At 38.5% G+C, this 14,267-nt stretch overlaps 1 protein-coding gene across 3 annotated transcripts; it reads right to left on the bottom strand.

Annotated features, from left to right (window-relative positions):
* Window positions 1-41: 41 nt before the first annotated feature.
* On the bottom strand, window positions 42-13,127 carry u2surp (U2 snRNP associated SURP domain containing). 3 transcript variants are annotated; one of them, XM_014468596.2, is made up of 26 exons: window positions 13,058-13,127; window positions 12,251-12,349; window positions 12,017-12,131; window positions 10,529-10,653; window positions 10,371-10,441; window positions 10,174-10,262; window positions 9,992-10,027; window positions 9,801-9,883; window positions 9,431-9,596; window positions 9,125-9,336; window positions 8,737-8,780; window positions 6,042-6,146; window positions 5,874-5,940; window positions 5,599-5,762; window positions 4,422-4,584; window positions 4,261-4,340; window positions 4,088-4,175; window positions 3,853-3,987; window positions 3,582-3,771; window positions 3,362-3,442; window positions 3,232-3,283; window positions 2,994-3,141; window positions 1,733-1,843; window positions 1,521-1,648; window positions 1,243-1,428; window positions 42-545 (listed from the first exon to the last, which is right to left on the bottom strand). In XM_014468596.2, exons 1-26 carry the CDS (start codon window positions 13,097-13,099, stop codon window positions 407-409), a joined length of 2,919 nt encoding a protein of 972 aa, XP_014324082.1. In that variant the 5' UTR covers window positions 13,100-13,127; the 3' UTR covers window positions 42-406. The 3 variants fall into 3 exon arrangements, with proteins under 3 accessions (XP_014324082.1, XP_023181997.1, XP_023181998.1); XM_023326229.1 differs by lacking the exon at window positions 9,992-10,027; XM_023326230.1 differs by lacking the exons at window positions 8,737-8,780; window positions 9,431-9,596; window positions 9,801-9,883; ... (5 more) ...; window positions 12,251-12,349; window positions 13,058-13,127 and having other exon boundaries at window positions 9,125-9,212.
* Window positions 13,128-14,267: the final 1,140 nt, after the last annotated feature.

Genomic DNA, 14,267 nt, shown 5'->3' on the forward strand with positions numbered 1-14,267 from the left:
TTTATCAGTCATTGCTCCAGACATCTTAAAAATGACACTTGTTTATTAGGAATTATTTTTAATGTGAACTACAAAAACAGAAGTCGACAGCATGAATGTAAGACTTTTCCTCTCACACTACATGGGTGTGGTCTACCACATGGATGATTTCCATTGTAAGGTGGAGAAATTAGGACACACAAACATTTTTTTTTAAATCTTTACAATATAAAACAGCAGTGGCCCCATCTACCGGTTACACCAGATGGCAACCCATGCAGCACCCTCCACTCACTGTTGTTCATTCGTTAACCTACAGCCATCGCAGATCTGTAGCTGCCAATCAGTCCACCTTTAAATCAAACGCGGCGCAGAGATGGGGGGGGGGAATGAGAGGGGCTGGTTTACGAGCGAGAAACAAAAGATGTCAGTGTTTGCTCTTCTTAGATTTCTTGTGAGATCGGTGGGGGGATCTAGATCTGGAGCGGGACTTCTTGGTTGATTTCTTGGGTGTCCTGGAGCGCGACCGCCTCGATCGCTTCGGTGTGCGAGGTAAAGATGGAGATCTAGCGGGATTAAAGGGACATTGCACATTTAGAGTTCCTAAAAACAGCTCACGTTTTAAAAAATCTCCCTTACCAATACGATTTAAACTAGGTGTTTACATGCACTTTAAAAAAAAAAAAAAGCTTTATTTATTCCCAAGCTCTATCTTCCTGATTTGCATCTCCAGATGCTGCTTTAAAGTTTCCACTTAATTTTTCTCTCTGAATGCCATTTAGATTAATAGACTGGTCCCTCTTGTAGCTCACCATGCACACAGCATGATGCTGCCACCACCGCACTTCACATTTGGGATGGTGTTCCCAGGCCTGCAAATTCTCCCTTTTTCTTTCAAAGGTAGCGATGGTCGTCATGGTTATTTTTAGTTTCATCATATCTCAGATGTATTTAGAAATTAAGGTCTTTGTCCCTGAGTTCAGTTTCAAACTATGATCAGGATTTCCACAATGCTTTTGGAGTAATGGCTTCTTCATACCCTTTCAGCTGACGCTAGAAAAATACTCATTTTTCTGTGTGGGTAATGTCACTTAGCAACCTTGAAGAGCATCTACATCCACAGCTCTGTAAACTTTGAAAAGACACACGCATAACTAAGGGCAACTTAGAGTAACAAATTAACCAACAATCTTATTTTGAGACTAGAGGGAGAAGACGGAATACCAGCTAGAATAAATGTTTAAATGCAGTGTAAGCGTTTACCTCTTGGACGATTTTTTGTTGCTGGACCGAGGAGAGTCTTTATGGGATGAGCGTGACGATGTGTCTTTAGAGTATGATCGATCGGAGCGTTCCGATCTCTCTGAGCGCTCTGACCGCGGCGAGGATGACCGGCCTCGTCTGCTGCCGCTCCTCGATGGACTGGGAGAGCCGCTGTGATGCCGCTTTCTGAGAGGAGGGAGAGACGTGTCAGATTGTGCATTAGTCAAATTGAAGCTTTACTTTTAGAAATGTGACTCTATTTAAAATGTCTGAATCACCTTTCTTTCCTGGTTGGTGTGTCATCCTTCTCCTTTTCCTTCTTCAGTTCTTTTAACCGCGCCTCTGCTTTCTCCTTTTCTTTTTTCTCCCTTTCTTTCTCACGCTCAAGTTTCTCTTTTTCTTTCTCCTTTTTAAAAGCATGACAAAAGGAGCTTGGTTATTGTTTTGTCCTGTATCGTATATTAGAGGTAACAATAACCTAGGTTCTTACCTTCTGTAGCAGTTTGTCCCTGTAGTGCTCCACCTGCTCCTGGATACTCTGTCCAGGCTTCTTGGGCCTTTTCCCAGACTCCAGCTCATCCTGGAACTTCATGACTTTAACCTGTTGTCAAAAATGTATTGCACCATGATATCCTGCTACTATGCATTCTCCTCACTGGCATAATCTTCTCGTCTTGATCTTTTAATCATTTTGGTCAACAAATAACCAGATCAAACAAATGCTAAACTGTGACAATACAACAAAATAATCTGCAGAGAACTTAAAAAAAACCCCAACTAAATACAAGCATTTGATGCAGCCTGATGGAGCATGTAGGAGCCAAACACCAAAACATCAGAGCAGCAAATGCATAAATACTGTATGTTATTGGGAACTATGGAAAATTATCAGCATTTATAACATCGTACATCATGCAGTGACTGTTTAAATAAACCCTGACAAGCTAGAAAACAACAGTGACAAGGGAATAAAAATCCTGCCATAAACTTGCAAAAAAACAATATTAAATTGCACTTTTTAGGTTTATCAGAAACATGGTCAAATGTGAACAGGAAATTGTTTTAAAAAGATTTTAAAAGATATAGGTATAATAAATGTTATAAAGACTACTTCAAATGAATACATACAATGGCCACAAAACCAGCAGAAAGGTAATAAAGGCTGTTTTACAGCAGCAAAGCAAATTATTTACAACCAGATTACTGGTCTAATAAGGAAGCAGTAGGAAAGTTCAACACATTTTTATCTGATTAGATTCCAAACAATAGCGCAAACTTTGGCTGTTCGAATGGAGGCCAGCTAAAATCTCTATTAATTCAACATGCAATACTGAAAACTTGATAGCTCTTGCTGCTGTTTTTTACATTTCTAACTGCGTTGCTATGATTCCTCGGATCACCTGACAAACCAGAATTTTCTGAGTGAGCGGAACAGATAATGCAGGCAGTTTTTCAGCTCTACAAGTGTATTTTCCATACTTAAAAGAAGACGTGTGCCAAGAAACCAACTTAGTTAAAATGAGGAATCTACAATTTCTAATACGGCCCAAGGTCAAATATTCAGCCAGATACTGCATGTAGAACAGAGGCTGACCAGTTGCTACAAAAAGCATTTTTTTCCTAAATATTTTTGTGCTATTTATTTAAATCAATCCACTTCAAAAAGAAAACATTTCAATCAATCATTTAAAGCCCTACATTATTTAGACATATATTTTAGTTTGCAAAATAGATTAAAAAACACAAAAAACCTCAATCTCTCTGAGCTTGGTGCGTTTCTCCTCATTCATTTCAGACATCTTGGCTTTCATATCAGAGTCGTCTCTGATGGGGTTGGAGTAGCTCTGATTATCCTCTGAGCGAGGGCTCCTGTCGTCATCATCACTGTCTGCCTCACCCCTACACAAATAGAATAAGGTGGTGAAAATAGTCTGCAAATTCATAAGTATATACCATGATGAGCAGATGGAAAACAAAAAGGCATCTTACTTCTTTGATTCTTCTGGTTGCTCAAATATCTCCCATTTTGAGGTTGTTACAGCTGAGGAGTGAAGACGTTCAATTACAAAGACAGAAAAAAATCAAATATGATCGACAGGTAGAGGCTTCCCAACGTTACCTTGAGCCTGTAACTCTGCCTCATCCACCGCTTCCCATTTTGAGGGTGCAACCTTGAAAGTTGCTCCCGCTGACTGATCCACTGTCAAAACCAGAATAAAAGTTAATAAAAGTTTTTTGGAGATTTGAAACAATCCATAATGGTCATTTATATTTGGGAGTGTCCTGATCAGGACTTTGCCCTCCTCAGGCCTCTCTGTGCTGGTCCCCGCTTCACTCACGAGGTATTCCATCGATGTCGTCATCAATGGACTTAATAGGAACCCCGTCTAAATCATCGAGAGGAGCTCCATCGATTGGCGCCCCATCAATGGGTACAGCATCAATAGGGACCCCATCCACGTCCTCCAGCGGGGCTCCATCTACAAACTCCCCCAGAGGGGCCCCATCGAGGTCTTCTGCAGGTTCAGGCTGGAAGAAGACAAGGAGGAGAAAAATCAAGCATGATCTAAGTGAAAATTAAAATTTGGGGATGTATGTGTGATTTATTACCTCTACAACAAGAGGGACCTCCTTTTCCAAGGAGAGATTAACAAGTCCAAGGAAAATATTCTGCAGCTTAATAAGAAAGGGATCAGGGTACACAGCCCAATCCTCCCACGCCCGGAAACATGACATCACTCGTTGCTATTACGACAAAGAAAAAAGGAAACAAACTTGGTAGCTGAGTGATATGAATCACCGGCGAAGCAGAGCGTTGTGAAGTTTGATAAACTAACGCAGCTACCTTGAAGTTCTCGCTCTGCAGGTGTCCTTGTATCGTCTTGTATGTGGCGTTGAGATCAGCGAAAATCTGGCTAAGCTTCGTCTCAAAACTATTTAGAACAAAAACAGACTTACTCACCGAGATTCATTTATTTACAACAAATAAACTATCAATTCTATTTAAACTAAACTTACTATTTTCTGTAGTAAGACGCATTGGATACTTTGGCAGAAGAGTTGTACAGCACATCAGAAACGAGATATAACCGTGCAATCTGAAAGATTAACAAGCAGCATGACGGTTAGACGTCGTTGATGAATGGTTGGAGGGAGGCAGCACTGAGCTCTGGACGTGCCTTCTTTGGTAGAGGGGTCTTCAGAATGGAGAGGGACTCAGCGATACACTCCACAATCTCCTCAGCAGCTTCAGCGTGGTTCAGACAAAACAGCATGGCCTCTGCCACGTCTCCTCTCCTCGGAGACAGACCGCGGAGCATCTCCTCCAGTTTGTCCCGCTCCCTGAACACAGCATTACTTTATAACCAATCACAGTTCATCCTGAAGGTGGCTAACTCCAGACCAAAACAGAAGGTATTCTGATTGTTCTACATCTGTTGAATTGCATTTAAAACAGACTTGAACACAAATATGCTGCACACAAAGTGAGGAGATAATTAAGCTCTGTTGGAACAGAAACATCTAAAACACGCTGAACATCGCCGCCTAAGGGCCGGAGTTGGCCACCCATGGTTCACTCGCATATCAAATCCAGTAGCTCTCTATCTAATCATCCATTTATCGTGTCCTCCACTTATTTGACGATGGATTCAGAAGTGAAACCCAGACTTCTTTCTCAGCATTGTATGGAGGGTCAGAGGGGGTCTTGATGCAATCAAACGGTCTGACCTTGGAGAGGCTCCTGATGCCTGACCCACCTCCACTGACCGCTTTCAGTGCAGAGGAGCAGACGCTCAACTCCAAGCTCTTCTACATCATACTGCTACAAATTTGTATTAAAGCATATTTTCCCAATTTGTTGGGTCTTATTCTTATTTTGGAAACATTGATTCATAAAATATGTGGCAGATTATGACCCCTGATCAAACTGAAATTACTCAGACTTCCTGCAGGTATAAATGTATTAGTTTCAAATACACATGTCCTTAAGAGTGGTGTAGCATATAAGCTGAATATGAAATTTTTTTAATCAAAATTCAAAGACTCAAAAGCTCCCCCTAATGGGTGTCATTTATGGACTCATGGAGTGTGCATAATCTCATGGGGTGAGTTTGAGCCAAATCCATAACTGAGGCTGGGCCTTTAAGTTATCAATTTATGTCTAATATTTATGTTTTACTTTGAAAAAGGTTTGTGGCTTTACTGTTTATTATAAATAACTATAAGCCTTGTTTTTAAATTTGTTATAGATATAAAATCAACACGAACAACATCAATAATCACAAGTTAAACAGCAAGGTGAAGTCTAATCATATTCTGAATAAAATGTGCAACCATTTTAGGTGATAATCCTACTCTTCTTTCAAGGAGCCTTTCTTGTTTCCCTCCTCCTCTTCCTCCTCTTCATCACCATCATCATAAGGACCGTGTAGGTACGGATTAAGAGGAGGCGGACGCCATAAAGAGCCATTTTTAAACATTCTAAAGTCCTCTGTTCGCCATTTGGCCGGGGATTCACCCTGAAAAATGAAGCATTTACATTTAATATAAAGATGTAGAAACAAGTGGAGGAAATCTGATCGCAAGTTAGAGTTTTTTTTTTTCCCCCTCTCTCAATTTTAACGACAAACCTGTAGTATAGTGTAGAGCTTCCAACGATAGTATACGTGTGCCGGGCTCTGGTTGTCAAATAAAAACCTGGAAGAAAACAATAACCATCAGTCTTATCTGTGTAAACAGCCAGCTAATAGTAGAAACTATAAGCTTCTAACATGTTTTTTTTGGGTAATTTAACTGACCTGTACATTGGATTGTTGATTTCTCTGTTCATGATCATGGCTTCAAACATTGGGCCTTCACGCACCACAAATTCGATCATGCGGTGGATAAGAGAGAGCAGATTCCTACAAGAAAGACACAGTTAAAGCAAACTGATTCAGACTGGACTGGAGTCTTGAGCACTACTTCCTTCCTCTCTCATTAAAGTATAAATTATGCTTGGCGGTTTGACACCCACAACAGTTCTCTGAAAATTACATTATTCTTAATTTATAATTACACCATTTATCACTGAAAACGCTGAAGCTACGACCACAAACATCCACTTTTTGGATACGACAAAAATGATCTGGAAAAGTGACACAAGCAGATGGTACCTAAATGCTCTGGAAATGTACAATAATATGTTTTGTTTAAAGGAAGCCTGATGAGAAAAACTGTTAAAGGGGTGTCAAATCACCAGTAACAAGTTAACTATAACAGTGACTATATATTTCGGTCAACATTGACATAAATACCAAAAATTACATTTTAACATGAAACCAATCATGAATTTAAAATAAATTAATCTTTTCTATTACTTAAATTTACTCATTGTTTGAAGGGTTTCTGTCACATATTTCAAACATTTTTAAGAGCTTTTTTGTTTTTTTATTTAAGACCTTAATGCCTTCCAAATAAATAAGTTAACTTAAAGGCTTTTTAAATTATTCTCAATTTATTTAAAACAATATTGTAAGATTAATTTATGTGATTGATGAAATTTCAGTCCTATGAAATGAATAGATTAAGGCTTTTTAAAGACCCTGCAGAAACCCTGTGATATGTTAAATACCAGTGTTCCCTAAGGCAAAAGTGCAACTGATTTTAATTACATTGCACTGCCAGAATTGTATCAAATAAATGATCCTACTTAAAAATGATAAAGAAAGAACAGAGGGAGCAGTACATATCTGGGGAACAGGTGGGGAGCACTGACATGACATTGTTTTGACAAAAATGTTTTGCCAATACAATGGCTTTTACATCCCACTCAACTCCAGACTAGTTTGAAGTTAAAAAAGAAAAAAAAATAACAGGATTCTTTGCCTGACTTAGACAATCAACTGGTGGACTTTGTGCTGACTGAATATGGTGCAGAAGAGATTATTTAAATACTTGTGACGATTTTAATGGAAATGTGTCCTGTAGCTTGAAAACAATCAGCCAATAAGACAAGGGGTGTCTTTCATTTGACAACACAGATAACATTTATGTGTATTGGAGCCGATCGTACCAATGGCGGGGTAAAATTCTGTATACTTTCCCAATCCATCCCATGATGCTTTTCAGGTCCCTCGCTGCTGCAGACAGTTCAACTTGTGCTGCTCACCAAGGCCAATGTCAAAGGTCATTCAGAAGCTAATTCTAAGGTGGGTTTCTTGGCTGGGGGCCAGATTTACTGAGCTCACCCACAGAGTGACAGAGGCCAAGGGGGGAGACGGTCTGAGTGAGCAATGGCCTGAGAGGTGGCTTCAGATCTAGAATCAGCAGGTCATGAATGTGGTAGAGCTCAATGTCACTAATCTAGATTAACACAATCAACTGTTTATGATGTGGAAGTATGAAGGTGGTGATGCTTTGCTACAGATTTAAAGGGAGGGATTTTTTGGAGTGAGGTTTTGTGATGCAAACCCTGGTTATTCTCTCATCTATAGTAGAGATTTAATTTTACAAACAGTTTTGTAAAACTAAAACTATATATATATATATATATATGTGTGTGTGGGTGTGTGTATGTGATGCAGGAAGCCATTAAAGGAAAACTATGTCCCACAAAATGCTGTACATGAAGATTCCAACCTCTGTAGGTTAATGAAACATTTTGGATTTGGAAGCTTTTTGAAAATCTCAGACTTAAGGTAAAGGCCCACATTCTACAGAGATTGCCATTTTAATCATGCTAACCACAAGAAGTGCTAATATAAGACACAGTAAGGCCACCAGTTCTCCTTATGAAAGCTTGTTTTCACAGCAGGAACGATATTTTGAATTCTGCCCTTATATCTTCCTCTTCCTAAAAGATAAATCTTAATTGGCTAAATTCAGAATCTAAGCTTTACAAATAAAAATCAGCCAAAAACAGTTTTTCATAAGTGCATCTCTACACACAAGACCATATTGGAGGATGTTTAACACCTAGACCTCCGAAAGAGACCACTGCATTTGCTAGTTTTTAAGACGGTGTATAAAATCTGTTTGATCACATAAAATTATATCAGTGAACAGATGACAAGACAATTGGTTAATGTCGCTGTAATTATCTGAGACCAGAGCCACTTCTTGACTAGCTGTTAGCTTCCACTACTCTCAAGATTTCTTCACTTTTCAAAAAAACACATTCAACATGAGATTTCTCCAAAAGCCATTTCAATTTCACTAAAAGCAAGGGAACCAATACTAAAAACCTCTCTTCAAAAAATCTCAACTCAACTAATCACTTTAAAGGAAAACATGAACAATGGAGATAAATGAAGGAGCAAGATAAAATGTGTGGGTGCTACATTATGTGCAAGCATAAAAACAGAATCCATTTGCCTCAACCATTGCTCATCCACACTGAGCTGCCCCCCTGTAGCATGCAGTGATCAATTGATCGAACTTTTAGCTTCAAAATGGGATGTTAGGTTTTTTTCTAAGTTTGTACACCAATTTGAAAAAAGAAAAAACATGTACCTTTCTGTTGGGATAACCACTTTGACTATGGCTTGCGACAGAGTCTGTATATGAAGTCACATCAGATAATAAACAATAGAATGTGAGTATTGTTAAATAGGCAACAGGAGAAAAATATAAAAAATGCATTTCAAACTTCACAGAGAGAACACATTTCCTTTTACTAAACGCCAAAACCCCATAAACACTTACGTATAAGACAAGCTAACTGAATATATCCAAACTTTTCCTATTAAAATCTAGTAAATGAAATTTAACAAGGAAAAAAAAAATCTAATAAACTATAAATAAAACCTGCACTGACTGCTAACTACAATAGCTAACACAATACCAGCACAATTAAACACTACCATATACCATGAAAGCTCAGGCTGACATTCTGAGTTACCTTCTCAAACTCCTCCTTGTTTTTGGGTGGAGGAATCATTGGAGCATTGGGGTTCTTTAGCCTCTCTCGGGGCTGCGCGTTGAAGGGTAGGCCGGAGGGAGGGGGTGGGAGTGTATGCTCCATCATGGAGGGAGGGATATATATGGGGTGAGGGGGAATGGGCACACCTTTGCCCCATCCTAATTTCATTTCAAAGTTCATGATCATTTTTCCTATAATTAAAGGAAAGCGGAAAAAAAGAAGTGTTTACATCATCAGGGTGGAGTAAAATACGAGTTCTGTGGTCTTTATGAAAGAAAAACGTACCATTTAGGTTCTTGAGGGCTCGCTCAGCATCCCTCCTGTTCATAAAGGCCACAAATCCACAGTTCCTCTCCCGAGCTCGCTCCTCATCCGTCCTGGGCCACATGATTTTCACGCTGGCCAGAGGGCCATACCGCCCGAATTCTTGACACAACATCTCCTCATTCATCTGTAATGATTCAAACACAAAATATTTATGAAAATATGCAGAGACAAAAATAACCATTTGCAAAACACATAATTCTGTGCAGGATTCTATATCTGGAATAACCAGTATTTGAAACTACAGCATTCAATTCAAGTCAAAGCTGTTTCACCAAGCTTCTTTGTCTTATTTTGCCTTTCAATATGAGTCTGAAAAAAAAAAAGATACCTGTGGATTGATGTTTCCAAGATACAAGTTAGTAGTGGATGGATCGCCGACATCATGGGATCCTGGCGCGCAGTCGTCCAAAACTGCAGACACAGAAACGAGAAAATAATTTCCCGCTGCTGTCTGAAACCTCGATTCGATTTCTCAGCAAGTTGGAGATATTCACGGTCACTGTATTAAGTCAAAATTACCACTGGACGGACGGTTTCTTCTTGAAGAACCATCCGCTAAAAGAAGCAGAAAAGCAGTATAAATTTTGTTTCAGGGTGAAAGCAGCACAAAGGGGGCGGGGAGCTGAGTGAGGCGTGCTGGACGGGGCTGCTTCGACCATGTTAGTACACAGAAGACATTAAAGCAGCTTAAATTCACTCACAGGAGCGTCTTCCCTCTGATCCAGGCAGAGGCTCGAAGCGACTGACGCGTCCTTTCATCCGGTGTCTTTCATCCCTTTCTTCTTGGATTCTGAAACAAGTGGCACATATTGAAATTCAAAATATATATATATTGCAATTTTATTTAAAAAAAACCCCAGACCAATAGAAAGTAATATTGTCATATGATAAATCATACTGTTTAAGTTCTTCTTTAAAAAGTTCCAAGTTACTCTTCTTCTTTTCCTTTTCACTGCCCTTCTTTAAAGTCTGAAAAACAGAAACATATTATTACTAACAAAATAAATTGTAAAGCACAAACAAAGGACACAATTAGTTGACCTTGAAAGGACTTACATTTCTTTTGTCTGCTGGTAAAAACTGAGATGGAGTCTCCAAAGGCAGGATGCTTTTTGGCTGGGTCTCAAAACGGGATTTGGGCTTGTATAGCTTTCCCCTTTTCTCATCAGAAGATGATTCCTCTGAAAAGACAAACAGCATGCTTATTTCAAAATCCTCCTGTTAATATTTGGTTTAAAGAAGAGAAGCGCAAAGAAATATCAGGATTACTATATTTTACCCTCATCAGAGATCAACTTGTCAGAAACTACAAATCCAATCTCTTTGCCAGTCATTGAACAGCACCACACCAAAGCAACCGGAAGCAAGATTAACAACAACACTCTTTGGTGTGGGAGCTGTTGCTAAAAATAAAAATGCAACTTAATTATATTTTCAGGATGAGTGGTATCAACAGAGAAGTTAGAGGGAGCATGTAGATATAGGAGGTTTTAATCTTTCTCAGTGTCCTCTTCCATGCGTCACTGAGCATGTTGGATTAGCAAATGTTGACAGTTTTGCAGTAAGTCTTGAAGTTGAGGTAAAGAGCTACAAACTACACAGGGAACACAACCAGGCACTGATGCTAGTAATGCTAGCAACACCAATCCCCAATATAAATACTAAAAAAAAGTTTAAAATGTCAATTCTGATCATTTTGTAGTGCAAATGTATTTAAGATATGTGTAACTCCAACTGCTCTCTCTTAGTCTGACTTTATCTCGGCAGCATGCATGAAGAAGAGCTAATGATTGGCTACTGAAAGGATCCTAAGGGCTCACAAAAATGCAAGATTGTGATACATTACTTTTTCAGAAGTGCAAAAGAAAAAAAATCTGAATACAGTTATATTTTAGATTGTTATTCTTTTTAATATGGTTTCATAAAAGGATGTGTTTCTCTAGTTATTTATAATTCAGAGATTTAGAGAATTGCTTATTAGAAATCTTCTACCCTATAAGCCCACTCTTATTTTATTTTCAGTCTGTTTCTTCTCAGGCAATTTTTTTTTTTTACTGTACAAAACCAATGCAATTGCATTCTAAAATGTTAATCAGACAAATTTAATCCCAAAATGCTACATTTTAGGAGAAAACTTCCTACAAAATTAAATATTGCATTCTAAAATTAGAAAACAGATAATATGAGGGCCTTAGAAATCTGTCAAGATGTCTGATCAGTGCGTGTCCAGCTCATATAAAAAGCTTTTGCATTTTTTCTCGGCATATAATGCAACACAACTTCCTATCAAAATAAATAAGATAATTTCTAATTTCCAAAGCAATTTAACACAATTATCTCCCACAGTTGGTCTGTTTTCCTTCTTGGGCAAAAATGTTATTTCTTAAATTAATACCTTGCCCCTGCAATGATTATCCTCACATACATTTTCTTATGTAAAAAACATAAGTGGTATAAAACATAGTAATTCCTCCTTGCGCAGGATGACATGTAAGATTATTACAGTTTGTAGCTATGTAACTGACAACAGTCCAAACACTGTACCTTTGGATGCATTTGCAAGACCCCCTCGGACAAATGCTTTGACCTTGCCCTCTCCTCCTCCTTCAAAAGCAGCAAGAAACTCTTCATAAATCTCTGCCGCTGCTCGCTCATCTTCCTGAATATGAGAAAAATCAACAAAAAATAAGCCGATATGCAGCATAAAATAATTAATAAAACCTTTTAAAAATTGATTAGATGAGTAAACTTAATTTTAAAAAAGAAGTGCAAACTTGCCTTTTTCTTTATTTCATCTTGTTCCTTCTTGCTTAAAGTTCTTTTTGCCACAGCCATCTTACCAATGCTGAAAGACTTGAGTTTGCTCTCAAGCAGCGCCTGCCGATGTAAACAAAGAAGAGCTACGTTTCAAGGCAATGTTTACCAGGACTCAGAATGACAATTTCTATAAGCAACAACAGATTCAAGTAACCAGACGCTGAGCCGGGTGTGCTCAGTGTTATTCTGACAAAATGACAGACACTCTGACAGCCAATTTGTGCATAACTGTAACTTATAAAGATATGTATACAATAAAAAACTGCAAAAGACAGACAAAATATCTGTTTAGGACTGTATGCGTTTCGTTTACTGTAAACTTTCTTCTAAGTTACAGTCTGACGTCTAAAAATTTACCAGAGGCCTAGCAGCTCGGTGTAAGCTGCAGCGGGACTGCTTGAATCCAGCACGCTGAGCCACTAACGTTACCATGACGTCTGCTTCTTAGTAAGAATATACATTAAATTGTATATTTCAAAATTTATCATTTGTGTGGTGACTACTTTTAGTTATCAGCTTTGCCTTGATGCAGTTTGTAAATAGCTACACCGACTTAGTCCTGGGGTGCATTAGCTATATGGTTAGCCTAGCTATGCTAGCATGGATAGGTTTCGTTAGAGCGGGGTGTCACTTTTCAGTAAGCGCGCGTAGCTCTTGCGGCAGCTACCATGTTAACACCAAACGTTTTCCGTGAATCTAAAAAAAATACACAGCTTTCACTAAGATAGGAACAGCTTAGCTAACACGAGAACAAATGGTAAATTTCACCTTAGCGCTAGCTTTTTGAGAGCCAGGCGTTCGGTCCGCCATCTTTCTCTGCAACTGAAAAGAAAATCGATCACCGATAGCAGCTAAGTTGAATGCACAGGACCTACAATCAAATGTCGAGTCAGTGAGAATGTTGTGTTTGCTAAACTAGAAAAATCAATGAAGAGTTCGCTTTAAAAAAAAAAAGGTATGTTAAATATGGCCTTCTATGATTTCTCTTGATATCGAAATCTGAAAGCAAAGAATAACTTTTTTTTGGATTGCATTTGATACCTCAGAGTGTTTTGTTTTTTATGAGGAAGACATGGCTTTGGAAAGTAACACAGCGACAAAAATAAATAAACCTTCTGGCAGGCAAAACATTATGTGACAGTCAAATAATAATAACCTGAATGCCACTTCCCTATTGAAAACATTTAGGTGGTGGCAACATAATGTTGTATACATTAAAATGCAAAAATACATAAATAAGTAAAAGTATATTGTTAATTCATTTGGGTCTGTCTTGGGCTTTCAATGCTGCAGCTATCTGTGTTTCTTGGAGACCTTTTTTCAAGACTTTTTCCTTTCACTGAACCTTCCATTGATATACTTGGAGTCAACACGTTGTGTAAACCTTTTGTCTCAAGAAGGTATCAGTCAACTGTCAATATAGCATTTTATATCTCTCTTTTTAAAAATCTTAGGTTATATTACATTTTTGGGGGGAGAAAATGAGAGGATGACAACTCACTCTTTCTTTCGGAACTAAACCAGCTTCGTGTTAAACTGGAGACTCACCTTTAGTGTGTCATAAAACTCCAGCAGGTGGCGCTTTCCTTCCACCCACTTGAGATTGACATCTCATCGTCTTTTGACGTTCGTGATGATTCTTCTTTATCATTATTAAAATGAATTTCGATTTTCTACCTTTTTGTCTTAGCCTAGTTAAATTAAATTAAATTTAAATGCAATTCCCTAAAAAGTGGAATACAGAGTTCTTTCATTCAAGCCCCTGCCACAAGGAGGAATTTGGCTCCAGGAATGTTAAACCCTGCATGAAAGCTCAGTCAAGTTTTATCATGCCATCTTCTAAGTGCTTTCTAGGCCAGGTGAAGTAAGAAGATATTATACACCCTTCCAGCGTCCCCTCCACCTTCCTTTTTTATTGCTCCTAGCTCCGTCCCCTCCTACATCCCAGGACTAACTCTATATTCATGTGCTCGATCTT

This window comes from Xiphophorus maculatus, chromosome 21 (genome assembly GCF_002775205.1).
Source record: "Xiphophorus maculatus strain JP 163 A chromosome 21, X_maculatus-5.0-male, whole genome shotgun sequence".
In the NCBI taxonomy this organism is placed as follows: Eukaryota; Metazoa; Chordata; class Actinopteri; order Cyprinodontiformes; family Poeciliidae; genus Xiphophorus; species Xiphophorus maculatus.